The sequence below is a fragment of the Ceratotherium simum genome, chromosome 9, assembly GCF_057802395.1.
Source record: "Ceratotherium simum simum isolate JZ-2026a chromosome 9, ASM5780239v1, whole genome shotgun sequence".
NCBI classification, from domain to species: domain Eukaryota; kingdom Metazoa; phylum Chordata; class Mammalia; order Perissodactyla; family Rhinocerotidae; genus Ceratotherium; species Ceratotherium simum.
The window spans coordinates 53,999,509-54,019,885 of NC_141908.1; the positions used below are offsets into that span (position 1 = coordinate 53,999,509).

General features: G+C 40.9%; 1 protein-coding gene across 3 annotated transcripts in view; it reads right to left on the minus strand.

Moving 5' to 3' along the window:
• Positions 1-8,566: 8,566 nt before the first annotated feature.
• Positions 8,567-20,377, minus strand: part of CHN1 (chimerin 1) — a 192,051-nt gene continuing 180,240 nt past the window's right edge. For all 3 annotated transcript variants that reach the window (XM_087435410.1, XM_004426645.3, XM_087435409.1), the window contains 3 exons: positions 16,395-16,532; positions 10,820-10,925; positions 8,567-9,371 (listed from right to left, as the gene is read on the minus strand). In XM_087435410.1, coding sequence (XP_087291536.1) covers positions 9,200-9,371; positions 10,820-10,925; positions 16,395-16,532 — 416 coding nt within the window. In that variant the 3' untranslated portion in view covers positions 8,567-9,199. The remainder of the gene's footprint in view (positions 9,372-10,819; positions 10,926-16,394; positions 16,533-20,377) is intronic.

Consider the following 20,377-nt stretch of genomic DNA (forward strand, 5'->3'; position numbering starts at 1 on the left):
GCACCACCAGGAATGGGAATTGTTATCCAGTGAGCATTCACTGAGGCTCATTCTGTGCAAAGCACGGTGCTCCGCAGTATGCACCTGGCCAAGTGGCTTTGGGAGTCCAGGGCCAGAGGGCGTCCTGGCTCCTCCTGCTCTGACAAAATGGATGGATGCCTTGTTTGGGGAGCCTCAGTGAACGGCCCTCTGTAGTCAGACTGGTGGTTTCCAATAAACCCTCCCTCATTAATCATGTAGAAACCACTAATAATGTGGAAACTCCCCTCCACAGGGCTGCCAGCCCAGCACAGGGGCTCTGATGGCGGGCTGAGGACACGCCAGTGTAGGGAAGTCTGGGCCCCTTCCCACTCACCATTAGCTTCAGGATGTCAGGGTTATACTTTATATGCCCAGCAGTCCTTAATTTCTCATGAATCATTCATGACTGTACCAAAATCAGTGTTTTAAAAGCTGGTGGTAAGGGGAAAAATGTTCCTAGAGAAGTTAGTAAGTTTGCAGAAAAACAAGGCTTCCCATCCACAAGTTGCCAGTTTGCTTAATCTTTTAAAGTTGTTTTTTTTAAATGCAGAACTTTCCAGGAGTTTTATTATGCTAACATGGTTGCAATCTCCATTAAGGTGGAATTGGTCTACAGTATTTTCCAAGCTTATTTGACTACAGAGCCCTTTGTTCTTGAAATAACTCCCCAATAATGCATTCAGCTCCCCAATGTGTTATCAGACCACCTCCTAATAAAGCAAAACTAAGTTGATGAGAACTCAAGGCAGTAAGGGCAAGCGCCACAGCAGCTAGTCAGTGTCTCAGAACGGGATCCTCTGGGGAGGATTTTGTAGGGTTTTAAGGGTCTAGGCTCAAGTGGTTAAAAGAGGCGTCTTTCAAGGCAATGGAATACGGTGGTTTAAGACTGGTGAATATAGCAAGGGTCTTGTACGGAGTCTTGACAGGTACGTTATTGTTTGACAAGCAAGCTGTTTGCCCAGGTGAGCAGTCTGTTGTCTCAGGTAAATTGATCTGTAGGACTTTCCCGAAGCTAACAGTCTTATCTTCCTTGAACAAAGGTTTCTTGGAACTAACAGCTGAGTCATGTTGACACGAGGGGTCTCAGCCCTTAGGACTCTGGCTGTGTTAGATTGATGCAAGTTGCCGTAGTTCTCAGCACAGTTCATACTTCTTATGTTGTGTGGAATGCTAGTCTCATCAAATACAGTCTGGGAAATACAGGATCCTTCTTGAAGTGATTTAGCATGGTTCATGTTAGAACTCACCTTTTTCTGACTTAACATCTGATTTAGTTTAAGCTATGCAATTTAGAATAAAATTTGAGTAAGAAAAGAAAGTATTGAGGACAGAGTCAGACTTAGATCAGAAACCAGGAGGTGAGACTCTGAAGGGAAACAGGTAGCCAACTGTATTGAGTGTATCTTCCTATTTTCTGTATTCTTGATGCTCTGCCATTTGAGGCCTTGATTCTGGAGAAACAGCCTCTCCCAGGGCTAGCTAATTCCTAGAGATAGCAAAAGACTCCCCTGCAAGTGTACCTTAGATATACAAACAAATCCATTCATAGCCCACGTGCCCAACTCTCTCCTTTATCAAACTCGCACACATCAAGCCAGTACTCCCCCTGCCCAAAGTCACCTCAGGGTCACATACCAGGCAACTAGGGACCACGTCTATAGTCCAGAGCCCCCTGAAATCATTGCAACTATCCAATCCTACTGACTCAGGGAACCTACCCTGCCTCACCTGTTCTTTCCTCAGAGAATTTCAATAAAGGCTCTGGGCCATGCTTTGCCTTCTCTTCTTCTGCCTCCTGACTGACTGGTCTGTCACCATGTGGCCCTGCACCGGCGCTGTGCCTCCTGCTTCTAGGGATCTGTGACCATAACCTTCCTCCTTTGTGACAATCATCTCCATGTCTGCATGTTTTACCATACTTGAGGAAAACAAATCTAGGGTACGTTTTAACACACCAACGGGGTGTTAACCAGGGATGTATTTGAATCACTTAGAGAACTGTCTGCCCAGATCTTGTCCACAGTGTTCGATTGGCCTGCAGTAGGCCCTCAGGTGATTCTAATGTACAGCCAGGGCTGAGAAGCACTAAGACAGTGGTTCCCAAACTGTGATCCTGGGACCAGCAGCATCAGCATCACCTGGGAGCCTGATAGAAATGCAAATTTTGGGGCCCCAACCCAGACCTCCTAATTCAGAAATTGGAGGTGGTGCCTTTATCAAGTTCTCCAGGTGATTCTGAAAGATGCTAAAGTTTAAAAACCATTGCACTGGGCTAAAGCAGGGTAGAGTCAGAGAAGCAGGCCACTAATGGGCTGAGGGACTGGAGCCCTTACATTTATGGCTATATTTAAGGCCATCTCCTGGTGCTGATCAACAGCTTCTTCTGTTCCTAGAATATTGGTGCATCCCATAAATTTTGGTATGTTATCTTTCCATTTTCATTTGTCTCAAGTTATTTTTTGATTTCTTCTTTGATCCATTGGTTGTTCAGTAACATGTTGTTTGATCTCCACGTATTTGTGAATTCTTCAGTTTTCTTCTTATAATTGATTTCCAGTTTCATACCATTGTGGTCAGAAAAGATACTTGATATGATTTCAATCTTCTTAAATTTATTAAGACTTGTTTTGTGGCCTAACATATGATCTATCTTGGAGAATGTTGCATATGCACTTGAGAAGAATGTGTATTCTGTTGCTTTTGGGTGGAATGTTCTGTATATGTCTGGTCTAATGCGTCATTTAGAGCCAATGTTTCCTTATTGATTTTTCTGTCTGGATGATCCATCCATTGGTGAAAGTGGGGTATTAAAGTCCCCTACTATTATTGTGTTGCTGTCTATTTCTCCCTTTAGGTCTGTTAATATTTGCTTTATATATTTAGGTGCTCCTATGTTGGATGCATAAATATTTACAAATGTTATATCCTCTTGCTGAATTGACCCCCTTATCGTTATGTAATGCCCTTGTCTCTTATTATAGTCTTTGTCTTAAAGTCTATTTTGTCTGATATAAGCATAGCTACCCCAGCTTTCTTTTGGTTTCTGTTCGCGTGGAACATCTTTTTCCATCCCTTCACTTTCAGTCTGTGCGTGTCCTTATGTCTGAAGTGAGTCTCTTGTAGGCAGAATAGAGATGGGTCTTGCTTTTTTATCTATTTAGCCACCCTATATGTTTTGATTGGAGAGTTTAGCCCATTTACATTTAAAGTAATTATTGATAGGTGTGTACTTATTTCCATTTTGTTAATTGTTTTCTGGCTGTTTTGTAGTTCCTCTGTTCTTCTCCTCTTGTTCTCTTCCTTTGTGGTTTGATGATTTTCTGTAGTGGTATGCTTAGATTCCTTTCTCTTTAGTGTGTATACTATAGGTTTTTGCTTTGTGGTTGCCATGAGGCTTACATAAAACAACTTATAACAATCTATTTAACAGTCTTAGATGATAAGTTTGAAAGCATTCTAAAGCTCAACATTTTTACTCCTCCTCCACTCTATGTTTTGATGTCACAATGTTCCTAGGATCTTGGGACAGAGTGCTGGCACTCATGTAGTTGAAATTAACCTTTGTATGCCCATATCATCTCCTTCCTCACATAGTTTGCATATTGTTTTTAAAAAATGAATTATTCCTCACTATTATGAATTTTCTTTGGTAAGAATAAAAACTGTCTTAGGAAAATGTTCCCTCATACGGATAACCATCCAAGTATCAGGCTAGGCCTTGATTTTCTGCATGGACAAACCCTGGCTTGTTCCCAAGCTGTACCAGTACACACATCAGAGGGAACTCACTGGTCTAAGATCAAGACAATGAAAACCAGAAGATTTTTATGTTTTCAGAACATCCCAAATATACAAGATTTTACCACCTCTAGAAGGTCCTTTTTGCTAATTTCCTTCAGTGAGTCATTTTAATCTCTAAACATTACCTTCTCTGTTTTTGTGTTACCATAGTGACATGGGCAGTTAAGTAGTTATGTTTCAGAACTAGGAAAACAACCCTAAGATTTCTAGCTTCACATGCTGTTGTTATCTGCTACAATACAATTGTGACTGTATCTAAACAGCACACTTCCAAGTGTTCACCAGGGCTCCAAATTCTAGGTCAGTAACATGGCGCTTGTACTTCTTGTGTTGTTTTGTGCTATTCAGTGGAATAAGCAATAAAGAAAAACATTTACGTTGTGAAATATGTTACCACTGAAAGACTGTATTAAAATATAATCTCTTCAGTGGAGAACAATAAAACTTATAAATCAGGGTTTTCCTTAAATTACACAGTGATAAATGAATCATAATTTTTAGCTTAGCTCTCTCTTGATTTTTGGTCTCAATATGTGAAATATCAATTGATGTGAGATCCCCATGTGACATGTAGGACTAGCGAAATAATTTTACTTTAAAAATTATTTAAGTATTTGCTGAGAGGCCCTAATGACTTTAATAAGGTAGGAGAATATGTTGAAACCAACAAATGTTTGAATCTATAATAAAAATATTAATATAAATTTATTAATAAAATTGCTAATTGATGTGTTAGTTATAACCTAATTCCTTGACTATACAAAACTAAGGGAAAGCAACTTCAGTTTTTTTTCCTTCATTACTACTTGGGAAATGTGAAGATAGTCAGTCTGTTTTAGATAAATGGTGAGACTCGGAGCTGTCAGGTTGAGACCATCTCTTGTTCCAGAAAGACCACCAATTGCGTATGGAATTGGCCAAAATGAGCTAAGTGCACCTGGCTGCAATGGACTGACAGCACCATCGCCTAGCCTCACGTGACGCAGGGAGATTAGAGGCTAGTGAATCCACGGCAGACGATGACGTGATGGGGCTCTTTCACGTTCTGTGGTCCCATTCCAGAAAACACACACTCACCCACAGGGACAGGCAGCTAAGTAGTTATGCTTTTGATGCTTCCAAATAAGCTCACACTGGGTCCGTGTGAAGTCATTTTCATGTCATATATCCTTTTCTTACTGGTCAAATGAATGCTTATGCTCAACTTAAAAGTATCAAATGGAGGGCCGGCCCCGTGGCTTAGCAGTTAAGTGCGCGCGCTCTGCTACTGGCGGCCCGGGTTTGGATCCCAGGTGCGCACAAATGCACCGCTTGTCTGGCCATGCTGAGGCGGTGTCCCACACACAGCAACTAGAAAGGGTGCGCAACTATGACATACAACTATCTACTGGAGCTTTGGGGAAAAAAAAAGGAGGAGGATTGGCAATAGATGTTAGCTCAGGGCTGTTCTTCCTCACACACACAAAAAAAGTATCAAATGGGATTATAAGAGTGTGGCTTGTGAGCTCACATTTCTCCAAAGAAAGGCAAACACACCCACCGCTGTCTTGTTTTAGCTTCCTGTTGATGTCTAGTGCTGAGGCCCATAGGAAATAAGATGCTCAATGAGAAAGAGAACAAAATCCAAGTTTGGCTAGGCCAAACTGACCCAGTCAGTTCCTTGAGAACTGGAACTGATCTTGTTCCCAGGTCTAGCACAGTGCCTGGCCCAGGGGGAGCAGGCAGGAAATGGGTGCGGCATGAGGAGTGCAGATATACCAGGGCACGCAGGTCTGGGCTTCATTTGGAGAGAGAATGCAAGTGAGAACTAGATCTCTAAATATTAGAGAAGCCGACAGATCCCTGACAATGCTATATTCCTCTTAGCCTTCTCCTGCATTCCATCAGAATGCATGCCAGTCAAGGGTCAGACCTGTCCATATGTCCAGTGGAAGTATGATGTGTGATAATGATGTATGCAAAGATCACTATTACTTCAGCTCAGAAAAGGAAATGCCTTTTACTTGACACTAATAGACAAATGTGAATGCCATACAGTTGTTATACGCAAATCATTATATGGACACTTAAAGAGTTCCTTAATTAAGAAGTAATCGTCCCACTGACTAAAATATACAGTTGGGAGAAGAGTTTTGGGTATCCTGCTTTTCCAATGTGCGTTAAAAGAAAAACAAAAAAAAACCCTTTTTGCTCGATAAGTGGGCTTACCAATAATACCTAATCAGCTTTAGGGCTATAAACTCTAAAATATTTTGTTAAAAATGAATAGCATTGGAACCCTGAACCTAATTTATTCAGAGGCCTTCACATTTGAGCTCATCAAGTAACTGGAAACATTCTGATAAACATCCATTCTTCCATTTAGAGACATTTTTTGTGTGTGTGAGGAATATTGGCCCTGAGCTAACACCTGTTGCCAATCTTCTTTTTGCTTGTAGAATACAGTCTCTGAGCTAACATCCATGCCAGCCAATTTTCCTCTACTTTGTATGAGGGACGCCACCACAGCATGGTTTTGATGAGTGGTGTGCAGGTCTGCACTGGGATCCAAACCTGTGAACCCTGGGCTGCTGAAGTGGTGCATGCGAACTTAACCACTAGGCCACCAGGCTGGCCCCTAGAGACACATTTTTAATTCAATTCAGCAAAGAACTACTTCCTCTGATCAGCTGGTATAACTAACTGGCATTAAAAACTAACAAACAAAAAGATATAGAGATGGGAAAATCTTTGATTTCTCAATAATCTCTTTAAAACTATAAATAGAAAATTGAGAAGAAATGGACTTTACATTCAGGGCAGGAGTATCTGTAGTGCTGCTAAATCTGTGGGGGATCATGGAGAGGTTTATTGGTCCTTCCTCCCACTCCTGACTGTGGTGGAAATAAACAGAAACCACTGCCTCCTCACTAAAGGTCATGGTTTAAGAAATCTCCCATTAGTCATAGAAAGATGTGTGTGAAAGACTCTGGTTAATTATTGCGTAAGGACCTCCCTAAGGTACTGGGGATTGTTTCTTCATTTCAAGGAGTGTCACCCAACACCCCAAGAGTGCTCCCAGATGATGCAGCTGTTACATGTCTCTGCACATCCTGGAGGGATGAACCGCATACCCACCTGTTGAAAACCACACCAAGTGCACTTGTTCACAGACCTGGTCAATGGTAACCTTGTCTGAAGACATCCTCAGAACTTTATCTGAACATCTGCTTAATATTTAATCATATTAGGCATTGCTTCTGCTCCAGAAATACCTCTAATTCTAATAAATGCTTACTCTAAAGTCAACCATATCTATTCCTTTTAGGAAAAAAATAGGGTGATTACGTTCTAATAAAGTATGTTTCTTTTATAAGTGAATTTCTCCTTTAAAAGGACTGTACAAAATGAACTGCAGCCATGAGCACACAGCAGTTTGGTAGGTTTACCTAACCCAGGGACAGCTCCATGTGATCCGATTTCTCTGACAAATGTATTTCATGAGTCAAAAGCATTCCCTTAGTGCATAGTGCCTTTTTTTTTTTCTTTGTGAGGAAGATTAGCCCTGAGCTAACATCTGCCAATCCTCCTCTTTTTGCTGAGGAAGACTGGCCCTGGGCTAATATCCGTGCCCATCTTCCTCCACTTTATATGGGATGCTGCCACAGCATGGCTTGCCAAGCGGTGCCTTGGTGCACGCCCAGGATCCGAACCAGCGAACCCCGGGCCGCCGCAGCGGAGCGCACACACTTAACCGCTTGCGCCACCAGGCTGGCCCCGTGCAGTGCCTTTTAGTGGCCTCCATTTCAAAGAAATTTTCTGTTATATAAAACAAATTTCTGTATTTTATTAATAAATGTATCCGATATTGCTTAGTGCAATGACATTCTTCACAGGAGACTGTGGTTGAGAGGATGGCTGTGATGGACTATCTCCAGAATAACCATACTTTTCTGAATATAAACATTAATAAAACATACTACCAATTTCCTATTATAGCCTAGGGGCAAAAATATAGAAAAACTCTATTTCTGTCAGTTTCCATTATCTTTGAGTTAGTCTTGAAAGTATTAAGGATTGAAATGGCAAAAATGGAAACGTGTCTTCTATTTTTTTGTTACTTTTTAAAGTAGGATAGAACTGCAGTTCTGGACTGACGCTCATCTGACAAGGAAACAGACTCTGGAGTGTCATTTGCTCCAAGTCACACAGGGTCTAGTGACAGTATCAGGCCCATTCCCTAGTTTTCCTGGCATATCCCTGCATGCAAACCACCCTTCCCCAGTTGTCAGGCTGCTATCTGGGATTCAGCTTGGGCAGCGCTGTCAGCTCAACTGAATGACAACGTCATGCATTTCTGACAAACCAAATGCTTAGAAAAGTACTCTTTTCACTCAGCCTTTTTTCTTCTTCTGATGGCTCTAGAAGGAACTCCTGTCTGCCCTTGCTCCCAAAAAGTCGAGAAAATATTCTAGATTTCTGCCAGAGTATGCAAGAAGACAAATAAATCCAATGAATGGGTTTTCTATTTCTAAGTAGTTTTAAATTGTCTTTTTTAGGAGCTCAACACAAAACTCTCAATAGTAAACAAGAGGTGAGAGGAAAAACTCAGTTATTAAGTAAATGGCCAAACACATTTTTCCAAATACTCTCAATCACGGGAAGAAAGTAAACTCTCAATATTTTTGATTTCTAAAAGTCAAATTTAATTAATTAATAAATGCATGCCAGATCAAAACACAAAATTACAACTGAAAACCAATAATAATTTAACAGAAAATGCTCTGCGTTGTACTTTTTTATTGGTATGGATAATTTACTAAAGTAACAAATCTGGAAACACATTTTGCTTGCTGGAAAGAAAGTACTGTGTTAGAGAGGAACTAAGGGAAACCAGAGATAAAGCATTTGAGAAAAGTAGGCATATGTTATAGTCTATGGCAATGCAGCAGCCAGAGGGGCTGGTCTATCCCTTTGTGTGCATGTTTATATAAGCATCAGAAACCAATGACATAGGACCCAAAAGTGAAGTCACGACAGATTTACTCTGCGAAACATGCTGAATTACAACCACAGACTACCCAGGACGAAGAGGCGGTGCACGCTGGTTGTCTCCTTTGCATGGGGTTCTCTTGCCAAACAGGGCTGATCATGCAATAGCTTGAGTTTCTCTTAACATGATGAACACCCAGGATTACTAGAACTGGAAAGCGTGTTCACTGTTTTACAAGGACAGCTGAGCGGTGCTACAAAAACAACGGGAAGTTCCTTCATTTTAATCTGGTTATACGCCCAAACCTCTAACCGAGAAATAATTCAGCTATAAGAACCAATTAAATTACTATAAAACATTCCTTCATCTGTAAAACATCTCTTTTTTCCCCCTCAAACTAAAACTTTAAAATAAAATGTCTTCATTTTTGATAAGCAGCTCTACCACCAGTCTCTGATATCGTATATCATTCAGCGCGGCCATCGCGTCAAGTTCGGGCGATCTCATGAGGGTTGGGCCAAAAACAATTCCCAGGTTCTCTGCGTTCATAAGATTCTCCTTCTCGTGGAGGGTCACTCTGGAAAACACAATGAAAGGAGTATGACTTCCTGTAAGCCACGGGGTTTTTCACTGTGCTTTGGCACTAAAACAAAAACAAGATTCACAACAAAGCCTTGTGCCCACTTATCAACTCTTCCGCTAGGCTATTTCTCTGTACTTCTCCTTAACTTCAAAGTACTGACTTTCCTTAAAGTAAATTACGTTAATAAATATTTTAAACTTCTGGTGATCGCTGAAGATTAAGCCTGAGTTAATGTGCCGGACTGTGTGGATTCAGTTCTATTTGTGGATTCTCTTGCCACACCCTAGGGCTGCAGGGGTATGTCTGCAAATAGAGAAGAGACTGGTTGTCTTGATTGTTCCATCAGCTCTCCCTCCACTTTGGCTACCTTGTTCTCCGTAGAGTATTTCTGCCAGCTGAATAGCTGATTGTCTACAGCGAGAGTGGTAGCGATATTAACAGGAAATGGCTCAGGGTCAGCAACCTTGCAGGGGAGTGTAAGTGTCTGTATTACTCTTACCGCCTCAGCAAAGGCACAGAGACTATCACTTGAGAGTTATTCCCTGTTTTAACATGGAGTACTTAACTGCATCCAAATATGAAGCAAACGTGAATTTATTTACAAGTGAAGCTGTAAGCAAATTAAACAAAAGTTTTAACTCATGGTGCTTTTGAAGAGGGAAAACACATACTTGTTAAAGCATCATGAGTTAAATATTCATTTCTGGGTAACTCACGCCTAGAGGCAGACAAAGTAGATGTCAAGTTCTGTTGTCTTTTTTGTGTCTGATTGGTCTTATATTTTGAAATCCTAAAACCACTAAAACTTGGTCATAAAATTTTAAAAACTTTGCTTTAACTGGTAGAGATGAAGGGTGACCAAGCAGGGAAATAAAGCTACATCACTACCATTCACTTTAAAACATTACACCAGAACTATCTGAAATATTTGATTTTTCATTCTTCCCTTTTCCTCTTACTTTATTCCACTGTTTTTTACAGCACTTCTCAGTGTTGGCAACAGTCATTCAATAACTGAAATCCCATCACCGAGTCTGAAGCGCTCATTCTGGAGCAGGAAGTGAGAAAAGCGAGCCTGAGCCCTCACGTTCGGGTTGCTCTGCTCTTGATTACGCTAATGCTAGCATCTTCATAGCTACAGCCCTTTCCACAAAAATTCATGCACGTCCTTGGCAGAAACGTAGGCATTTCTAGCCTATTCGCAAACATAGCCTGGAACTACAAATGCACTGATGTCAGAGTCAAGTCTGCATTCCGTATTGCAGTGCAGAATATTTTTAGCATTCCTTCTCAACTTGTGCAATTTCACACAAGCAGACAATCTAGCTATGCATTTCTTTATTCATTCACTAGATCATCTGTCCTTTCCTTCTCCTTTTGTCTCATTTGATTCTTAAAGTTTGGGTGCAGTACGAGCATAAGCTTCCCAGTCCGTAACTTGCCTCTTCAGATGCGCCATGAGATACCGCAGGGTTTCGCAGTGGGCGGGCGGCAGGAGTTTCAGTGCTTCATGAAGGGTTTCTAACTGCTCATCCGGATCCATAATTTCTAAAGCAGCAAGTTGAATACCAAGGAGAAAAACTTTAACAGACAACTGGTAGAAATGGTTCATTTAATTCTTTCTTGGGGTGATCTTCCAAAACTAGTAAGAAATGCTTTTTCACAGATCCTTGCCCCACAGCTTTGGAAAATATTTTTAAAGTTCAAGTCTCAGATTTCCCAACGCTTAGTTTCAGCGTGGCAATACCATTTACTTGGACTTTTGGGGGGAACACTGGTTTTTTCACTTGAGTGTGTTGGAGTCTGGGTACCATGGAAATTGGATATACAGGATGTTAACTATAAAAAATTCAGACATATGTAGACACAGATAAAAACTCAAATGAGGTCATCTTAAAACATTACAGACATATTTAAGGGATGTTGCATTGTTCAAAATATTTCGAAAATCCCCTTTCAGTGATGGTCTACAAGCTAAGCCACCCCACTGCCCTCTGCAACTCCTGCCAAAGTCTTATCAATTGATATTCACGCTTTTTAAACCAAGATAAATATCATCCAATATTTACTGCCTTTATTCATTAGACTTAGTTTTAAACTACTTTGCACTATATAAAAAAGTCAAATCTACCCTCAAAGCACAAAAATATTCTACTACTTAGGATAATCAGAAGAATGCAATGCAGACTTTTTACCACAAGATTGATTAACGTGAAACCACACTATTCTGGAAATTGAAAAAAGAGTAACAGTTTCCTTTTGACTTCCACAATTAGTCTTTGTAGGAAGAACCTTGAGATAGTGTGAAATTAAGGACAGCACTGGTGGGCTAGCAAACAAACAGAATTCTCTCTCACAGAGAGTGTACTTTCTATTGGAGAGTGACTCACCATAAACAATGGATACGATATCCTATAGTTTATACTATATTAGAATGAGGCAAGTGCTATGGAAAAAACAGCAGGATAAATTTTAAATGACGTGGTCAGGATAGACCTCAATGAGAAAGAAGGTCTTGAGTACAGAGTTTGAGGGAGTTGGGGGAATGAACCACATGGAAATCTAGGGGAAGATGGTTCCAGGCAGAGGGACAGCCATGCAAAGATCCAGTGGGGAGAGTATGCCTGTAATGTCTGAGGAAAAGCGAGAAGCCAAACGTGGCTGCAGTAGAGTGAGCAAAGAGGGGAGTGGTAAAAGGTGAGGTCAGAAAGCTAACTGGGCACCCTTTCATGTCAGGTGCTGTAGGCTATTCTAAGGGCTTAGCATTTACTGAGAGAAATGCGAAGGTTCTGAACAAGGGAGGGTCACGATCTGACATACATTTTTCACAGTCTCTCTCCTCTGGCTCCCACGTGGGAAACAGACTGTAGAAGGGCAAGAGTAAAGCAGAAAGACCATCCTAGCAATTATTACAAAAATCCAGATGACGAATGACACTAGCCTAGACCAGGTGGTGGCATGAAGGTGATAAGAAGTTACTGGATGTTGGGTATATTTTGAGACCACAGTATTTCCTGATGAGGGATGTAAGAGAAGGAAAAAAATAAAAAATGAGCCAAGTTTTGGGCTGAGGCAGCTGGGAGGATGCAGCCTCCATGCACTGAGATGGGAAAGATTATGGATGGAGGGGGTTTGGTGGGGAAGATCCAGGGTCTGTCTGAGATGTCTTTCAGACATCCAAATGAACACGCCGACTGTGGATTAATCTTGTGTTCAGGGAGAAGTCCAGACTGGAGATACAAATTTGGGAACATAGGACAAAATTCATTTGCATATACTGATATTAAATTGACAGAGATTACTCTCTGGAATTAATTTCTTTTTTTTGTCCAGTTAGAGGGGTATTACCCATGATCAATTTTCAGAGAACACAAATCTTTAGCCCTAAGAAGACCACAGCATAATTTAAGAGGGAGACAGGCAAAATGGAACATATTCAGAGATGAATGACCATCATTAGTTGTTTCAAATATATGAAAGGCTTGCATGTAGAAGAGGGTGATATAGGACCACTGCCAATGGGAGGGAGTTAAAAGCAGGCTGATTTCTGGTGTGCACAAGTAGGACTTTACAACGATTACATCTGTCCACCAGTGGACTGGCTGCCTAGAAAAGCAGCGATCTTGCAGTTACTGGCTATTTAAAAAAGAATGTATTGTAGAAGGAAGTCTAGTTTACATGACCCCTTAGAGTATCTAAAAACTCTAAGATCCTATGGTTCTCAATATAAAATGTTTGCTCATTCAACAAATATTTATTGAGCACCTATTATGTAAGCAAGGGACTATCACAGGCACTGTGGGAAAATAAACATGAGCAAGAGAACTCCTGCCTTTAGGGGAGTTACAATCTAGTAGGGAAGACAAGACATGAGTACATGAAGGAAAGAGGCTGGAAAAGAGGTCCCAGTGACGCGTAATGGAAATCCAGAGGAGAGAGTGAGATGGAACATGGATGAGAGGAAAAGAGAAGAGGAAGAGAGGGCATTTGAGGAGGGTCTGGAAGGATTTGGAAACGTGGACTCGTGGGGGCAGGAAATAAGCACCCTGAACCTGTATCAAGATCTAGTTAAAAGCTCTTTTTTTGAACTACATATTCTTAATTCTTTATAAAAGAGAAACCCAAATACAAGAAGAATAAAACTTAGCCACACAAAAGGGTGAATCAGTGGCAGAATTGAGGGAAAAACTCAGCAAGTCCTCATTCCCAGGCTTCTCTTCAGGAAATTTTAAGTGATTTGGGACAAAGAAGCCTGGGTTTTATTTCTGAGTTTATCTGACTCACTCAAGGTTACACACTGACTGAGTTATGTAGCTTCTCTAAGACCTTCTGGGAACAGAGCTCTGAGACTCCTTGGCCAGTGGAAGATGTCCACATTCAGTCCTACCAGGAGTTCATCTTGGCAGTGCTGTTTGCACCATGGTCAGGAAGTACCCGTGACTGCTGGGTTACTGAGCAGGCCTGTGAGAAGCCCTCGTGTTCTAGGCCTTTCTATTGTAAGGCAGCAATTTCTTAACTGGTGGGGAGAGGGGGTGATGAAGAAGGGCCCGGTAGACCAAGACTTCCAGATGGGTCATAAAGGAGTTTCCAGGGCATTGCACAGATCTTCAAGCCCTTAGATAGAATGCCCTGGCCTCTTCCACCCTTGCATCCGCTTTTCATTTCCCGTAGCCACCACTCCCAGCTTTCAACTTGCAGGTTCTCCAAGGGAGGTTGCAACAGAGCTCAAACAGCTTTTGCGAGAGAAAGCTTTACTACGAACTCTGATTTTTTTGTTGCAAAGGATGCTAATATATGCCAGGGCCACCTGAGACCTAAGAACATGACCCGAGTTTTTTTAGGGGCTGAGAGAAAAAGTTCAAGAGCACCTGCCTCAGGAAGGGTCAGCAGACTCTGTCTTTCATTTGGAAGGGGCTCCTGCCCTCCCGTGTTCCTCCTCTGTGTATGTCTTTCGTCCCTTGTTCCATCACGGGAGCCAGGCAGTGTGCAGAGTGGAGAGAGCAAGGGCTCTGATGGTAGACAGATGTGGGTCTGAATGCCAGTGCCACCTCCTCTAGCGATGGGACCCTGGACAATTTCCTCATACCCTATAACATCTCATTGTTTCTAAAACGACATCATGGATGTCAAGCATGATTGACATGATTCCTGGCACCAAGTATATGCTCTATAAATCTCAGCCTCCCTCATCTTCCTTATCTGCCTACACAGATAAGCGCATGGCTTAAGCAGAGACTGGCTTTATCTATGTGTCTAAAGAATGAAACAGACTCTACTGCTGGAAAAGACACGTACAAGGACACAACGTTCCACAATTATATCACTATCAAACATATACAGTAAACGTTTCTGTTGTGTATAAGTATTATGCCAGGATTTCTGGTATTACATATCACACGGTTGAAATTATAAGGAGAGGGAATTTCTACCTTGATTTAGGAAAGTGTATTTTTTTCGACGTGCTTTCAAGAGCTCTCTGAGGGTGAGATAAGGGAGACTGCTGATTTCAGACAAGAGGGCTGTTTCAGACACAAACCCCAGAGCAGTGACAAATGGTTTGGAAGAATAATAAAGAGGGGAGGTCCTCCTCAGTAACTAGGGTGAGTGTGGGGAAGCGGGAGGTAATTTGGGAATGTGGGGCAAAAGGCCTTGAAATCCAATATGAAGAACTTGGATTTTCTTCTAAGTCAAGAAGGTGGTTGTGCAGAGCCCAAGACTAGGGTATGAATCATGGCTCTGTCCTCTGCTATGTGGATACCCTTGGGTTAGGCACAGAAGCCAAGCTTCAGTTTTACTCCCAAGCAATGCGGGGATAGGAACACCGTGCAGTTGGGCCCCCAGTGCTGTCCCACCAGGATCAGAGCAAACCAGGGACTGAGCAGCCCTTCACCATGTCAGTGTGTGTCATGTGCTTTCCAGGTTCATGGCAATCTGACTTATCTCTCTGAGGAGGAAACATCTGCCCCAGAAACAAGAACCTCTAAGCTCCCCCAGATAATTTTCATAATCGGCACTGAATCCATCCCCAAATGAGAGAACTGAAATTCCTACGGAAGAGATCTAGAGTCTTCTACGCTTCTAACACAAAACTTTGCAGAAAGCAGTGTAATTCTCAGGAGTGTTCGTTACATGAGCGCTTGAGCTGACCCGTAAGAAATCAGGACTCCGTAGAACTAACCACAAAAATTCTCAACAAAAGCTCTGAAGGGGAAACTAAAAATCAGAACAAAGAAAGTCTGTACTTCATGAAATTTCAAAGTCGAAAAGCAAATCATTGTTACTAAGGAAGTGATGTTATTATTTAAAGATCAAGACAACATGTGGTTTTTAAGAGAGAATAGCAAATGACAGAAATAGCTTATTTTTTCTAAAAAATGGTAATGCCAGCACTTAAAATCTGTTAAGAATTCCCTTCTTTAAAAAGGAAGTGTGAATTACAGGTAAGATTTTTACACTATAAATAAAATTTGGCAAATAAGCCTTTACTTTTTCTCATTTTCATCTCAGCTAGAACTTAAAAAATAACTTCTTGCTCCTTAAAGTATGATCTACGGACAAGTGCCAGTTTGCAAACTCTTTGTTAATGGTCTGTCACAGGATAAGTATAGAAATTGAGGGTAAGAATTTAGAAACTTTTACAGCAATCTGACAAATTTTTATGCTTGTTGAAAATCTAATAACAAAATAGTTGGTCTTGTTTTTTCAATTCTATTTTTCTAGTTATTCACTTTTATTTTATTTTACAAAAGGATTGGTCCACATCTAGGGAGCACTGGCATTAACTTTCCTTTGGAAAATGAGGTTTAGCACATTCCAACGAAGCTTCTGAGGGTAAAAGTCATAAATAACCTACGTTACAAAAGAGTTCAAAATTCTTGCAAGTATATTAACCATGGAGAGAGGCGAGGGGGAAATATTTCATAAAATGCATTCGAGATACTCAGCAGGAAAAAGAGGAGAACTGATCACCACGACGAGGCCGTTTGTCGGGCTACTGCGAAAGCCCATCACACTTACTGGCGGATTCAATAAACTTCGGGTAGGCGTCGTAGGTGATGAGCGGAATGGGTAAATCCCTGAAGTACAGTTTCAGCGCGCCAGTGATAATGTTGATGTCTTCATACATGTTCACAGAAATATCTGCTTTCTCACCATCTTTGAAGGAGGTTAAAAGAAACAAAAGTAGTATCTGGATTCACAGCACTCTTTTAATAAATGACATATTTTTGTACACAGTTTTTAAAGATTAGCAATGCTTCCAGTTTTAACATCAAATTCAGTGTGCTAAATGATCTATATAAATGATCAATTTTCTGTGAAAAGCAAAATCTGTTTTTTTGAATTTTCTGTTCTGAAGTTACTCATTGTTCCATGTTTAATTACGGAGGGGAAAGTAGGAGAGGATTGAGGTCAACAGAAATATGCTTAAATTTCATGGCTACTTGAGAATTCCTAGGGGAATAATGTGGGATTGCTTTCTTCCTTTTTAAAGTAAACATAGAGAATGTGAAAAATAACACCAGAGGCACTGGCAGCTCACGAAAGGCCCCCAGCACCAAGCCTGGGGTTTTCGTGCTTTTGTAGCCCCCAAGCTCCCACATGGAACGTTTGGATCCTGCCTGAGTCCTGGGGGTCAAGGAGGTAGCGGGAAGTAAAAAAGCATAACAAAACAAAACTTTCGAGAATTGAAATAACAACAAGCGATTATAAAATACAGGAATATTTTAGGGGTGCTGGGCCCTAAGACTTTCAAGCAAAGCTGGCCTTCGTTCAGAGTGGCCCCTTCTGCACTCCCCTGCACTAAGTATTTTACTTCACTAAAATACCTGAATTTTCATCTACTAAAGACTTAATTTAGTAGATCTGAGCTAGATCTTATACTAGATTTCTTTTATTCCATTTGGCTTATGAAAGATTGCTATGGAGTAAAAAGCAGCCTCTTCCCTACACAGCTATTAGAATGGCTAAAATCCACAATATTGACAACAACAAAGGCTGGCGAGGATGTGGAGCAACAGGAACTTTCGTTCATTGCTGTGGGAATGCAAACGGAGCAGCCACTGTGGAAGACAGGCAGTTTCTTCCTCAGCTAAACTACTCTTACCATACAATTCAGCAACCGTGCTCCTAGCTATTTACTCAAGGAGCTGAAAACTCATGTCCACACAAAAACCTGCACACAAATGTTTATAGCAGCTTTATTCATAATTGCCAAAAAACGGGAAGCAACCAAGATGTCCTCCAATAAGTGAAGAGATAAACTGAGGTACATCCAGACTGTGGAATATTATTCAGCTATAAAAAGAAATGAGCTAGCGAGCCATGCAAAGACATGGAGGAATTTTAAATACATATTGCTAAGTAAAAGAAGCCGGTCTGAAAAGGCTATATACTCTCTGATTCCAACTATATGACATTCTGGGAAAGGCAAAACTATAGTCAGTAAAAAGATCAGTGGTTGCCGGGGGTTCAGAGGGTTAAAGGGAAGGATGAATTGGTAGAGCACAAGGGATATTTATGGTAGTGAAACTACTCTGTATGATACTGTAATGGTAGATACATGACATTATGCATTTGTCAAAATCCAGAGAACTGTACAACATAAAAAGTGAACCTTAATGTAAACTATTGACTTTAGTTGTATCAATATTGGTTCACAAATTTTAACAAATGTACTATACTAATACAAGATGTTAATGGGGGAGCTGTGGGCAGGGGCAAGAGGGGAGGGGTTATATGAAGAATCTGTACTTTCTGCTCTGTTTTTCTGTAAACCTAAAACTGCTCTAAATAAAGTCTATTTTTTTTAAAGCAGCCTCTTTTAAAATGCAAATACCTTGGCCTATCAGACACATACATTCAAGTGTGCATTAGGTCATCAGTGTCCATCTTTCACACTTAGGTTGAAATCATATGCAGTGGCAGTGCAAATTGGGATAGAGCACTTTCTGGAAAGAAAAGGCAATGCAGATTGCTTCACTGGGGGACCTTAGGGAAGCATGTAGGTGCTGGGGGCCTAAGGACCTGGAGAAGGGGTCCAGGTTTATTTTAAAAAGAGCACAAAGGAAGGTAGAAAAGAGACAAAGGCAAATATCACTTCTATTGAAATTTTTACTCAGGAAAAAAGAAAGCATAAGTTTCCTTCTCTTCTGTTACACGGTTCCTGTTTCCAATATCTTTTAGTTATTTTCCTATGAGAATACAGATTTCAAAAATCGTGTCTCATCAGAGGCTACAGTTCAATTTTTGGTTTGTAAAATAAAGTCACAATTCTTATAGTTCAGCTATATGATGGGTTAAACAGAATTTGGAGGCTGGTCTGAGTATCTTCTACCAGTCAGATAATTCTTTCTATGGCAAAACCCTGTGTTCATTCTATCTCAGTCTACTCTCCTCTCACTTATTACTCTCTAAGTCACAGCACCTTTCAGTGCCTTGACAAGGTCAGCCTCAGGGCCTTTGTACGTCCTCTTCTGTTGCCAGGGCCTTACATATCCTGTTTCTTTGCTACTCAACCAAAATACATCCTTTATACAAAAATGCATAAATATTTCTTCTTTGAGAAAATCTCTTCTAATCTCCAGCATCTACCCTTAATGACTAGGTTAAGTTGCCCAGTTATTAATATTTTCTTTTTGTGGCATTTATTAAAATAAAATCAATAACCACTGTGTGATTATTTTTTAATGCGAGTCCTCCATGAGTGCAAGGACCAAGTGTACATAGTACACGATACTGCGATAGCTAAGGTAAAGAACATGATGCCTGGCACATAGTGGCCATTTAATAAATATTTTTGAGTTAATGAATCAATGGAAAACAGATTTTAAAAAGCTAGGAGCCTAAAAGATTAACACTCTGGGACTTAGTATGTATATTATTATTAAACTTTTAAAGCCTGCTTTTCATAAGAATCTATGTATTCTCTTCCATCTGTTTTAAAATAATACAAACAGATTCTGGAATTTGATACACAGATATTACATTCTAAGTAGGGCTATAACACAGCAGCACAGTCTATAACATCTTTTGTTCCCTCACTGGCTCATAACTTTCAGCTCTTGACTCTTCAATCAGATTGGTGTTTTCAGGGCAAAAAAAGGTTGTCTCATATTTTTAATGAGATGAAATTGTCCTTTATTTGCTTTCTGGGCCCCATGGAAACATTCAGTTTCTTTGTCAGTGTTGAATTATTTTTGTGAATCATGACCAGTGGCTGAGTATGACATGCTCAGTTGCTCCCTTCCAGAGAAAAAGAGATGCCTCTGAACATTCAGTCAGGCATTGACTCAGGGCTGTTCTGGATGCTTATCTGGACTTAACACACCATTACTTCACCTCAGCTTCTTTGATCTTATCAATACTTTGGCTGGCCCAGAGGTCCTCACATCAGGTGGTAGTAATATTTAATTTATTTTTGTCTTCTGCCTCTCTTGGCTGTAGGAGGTTTGTGACGGGAGAGGGGTGTAATGGAACTAGAAATATATATTGCAAAGGAAAGAGGCTCTTTAAAACATCACAACTCTTACTCTGTTTTACTTTCTGTATTCAAGCTCACAACTCTTTGGTAGAGAGTTTCTCTTTGGTACCACCTTATTCCAGCACTTAAAGCAAAGACAAACTGGAGAACCATGATAACAAATCTTAATTTAAATATTGGTTAAAAGAAAATAATCCCCACTGAGCCCTTCTTTGGCTGAGCCCTTCCTCCCACAGTGGGGTGGGTCCTGTGCCAGAAAGTCCTCAGCTTCTCGCAGCTTCTTGTCCACCACACACGAACCAGGACTTAGGTCTCAGCTCAGTCAAAGATGGTGCCAAGGATGCCCGGGAAGCTTGGAGGACAGGCAGAGAGAGGTGGGCCAACTCAAACCCGGGAAGTCTGAGATCTGTAATGACTTAGATTCCTTTCCCGCCCCCCAAGCCCTGCCTTTTTCTCTATGGTTTTCAGTAAATTTAATTGCTCTGGATTATTTTGGTGAACATGGACCAGGCTTGGATAC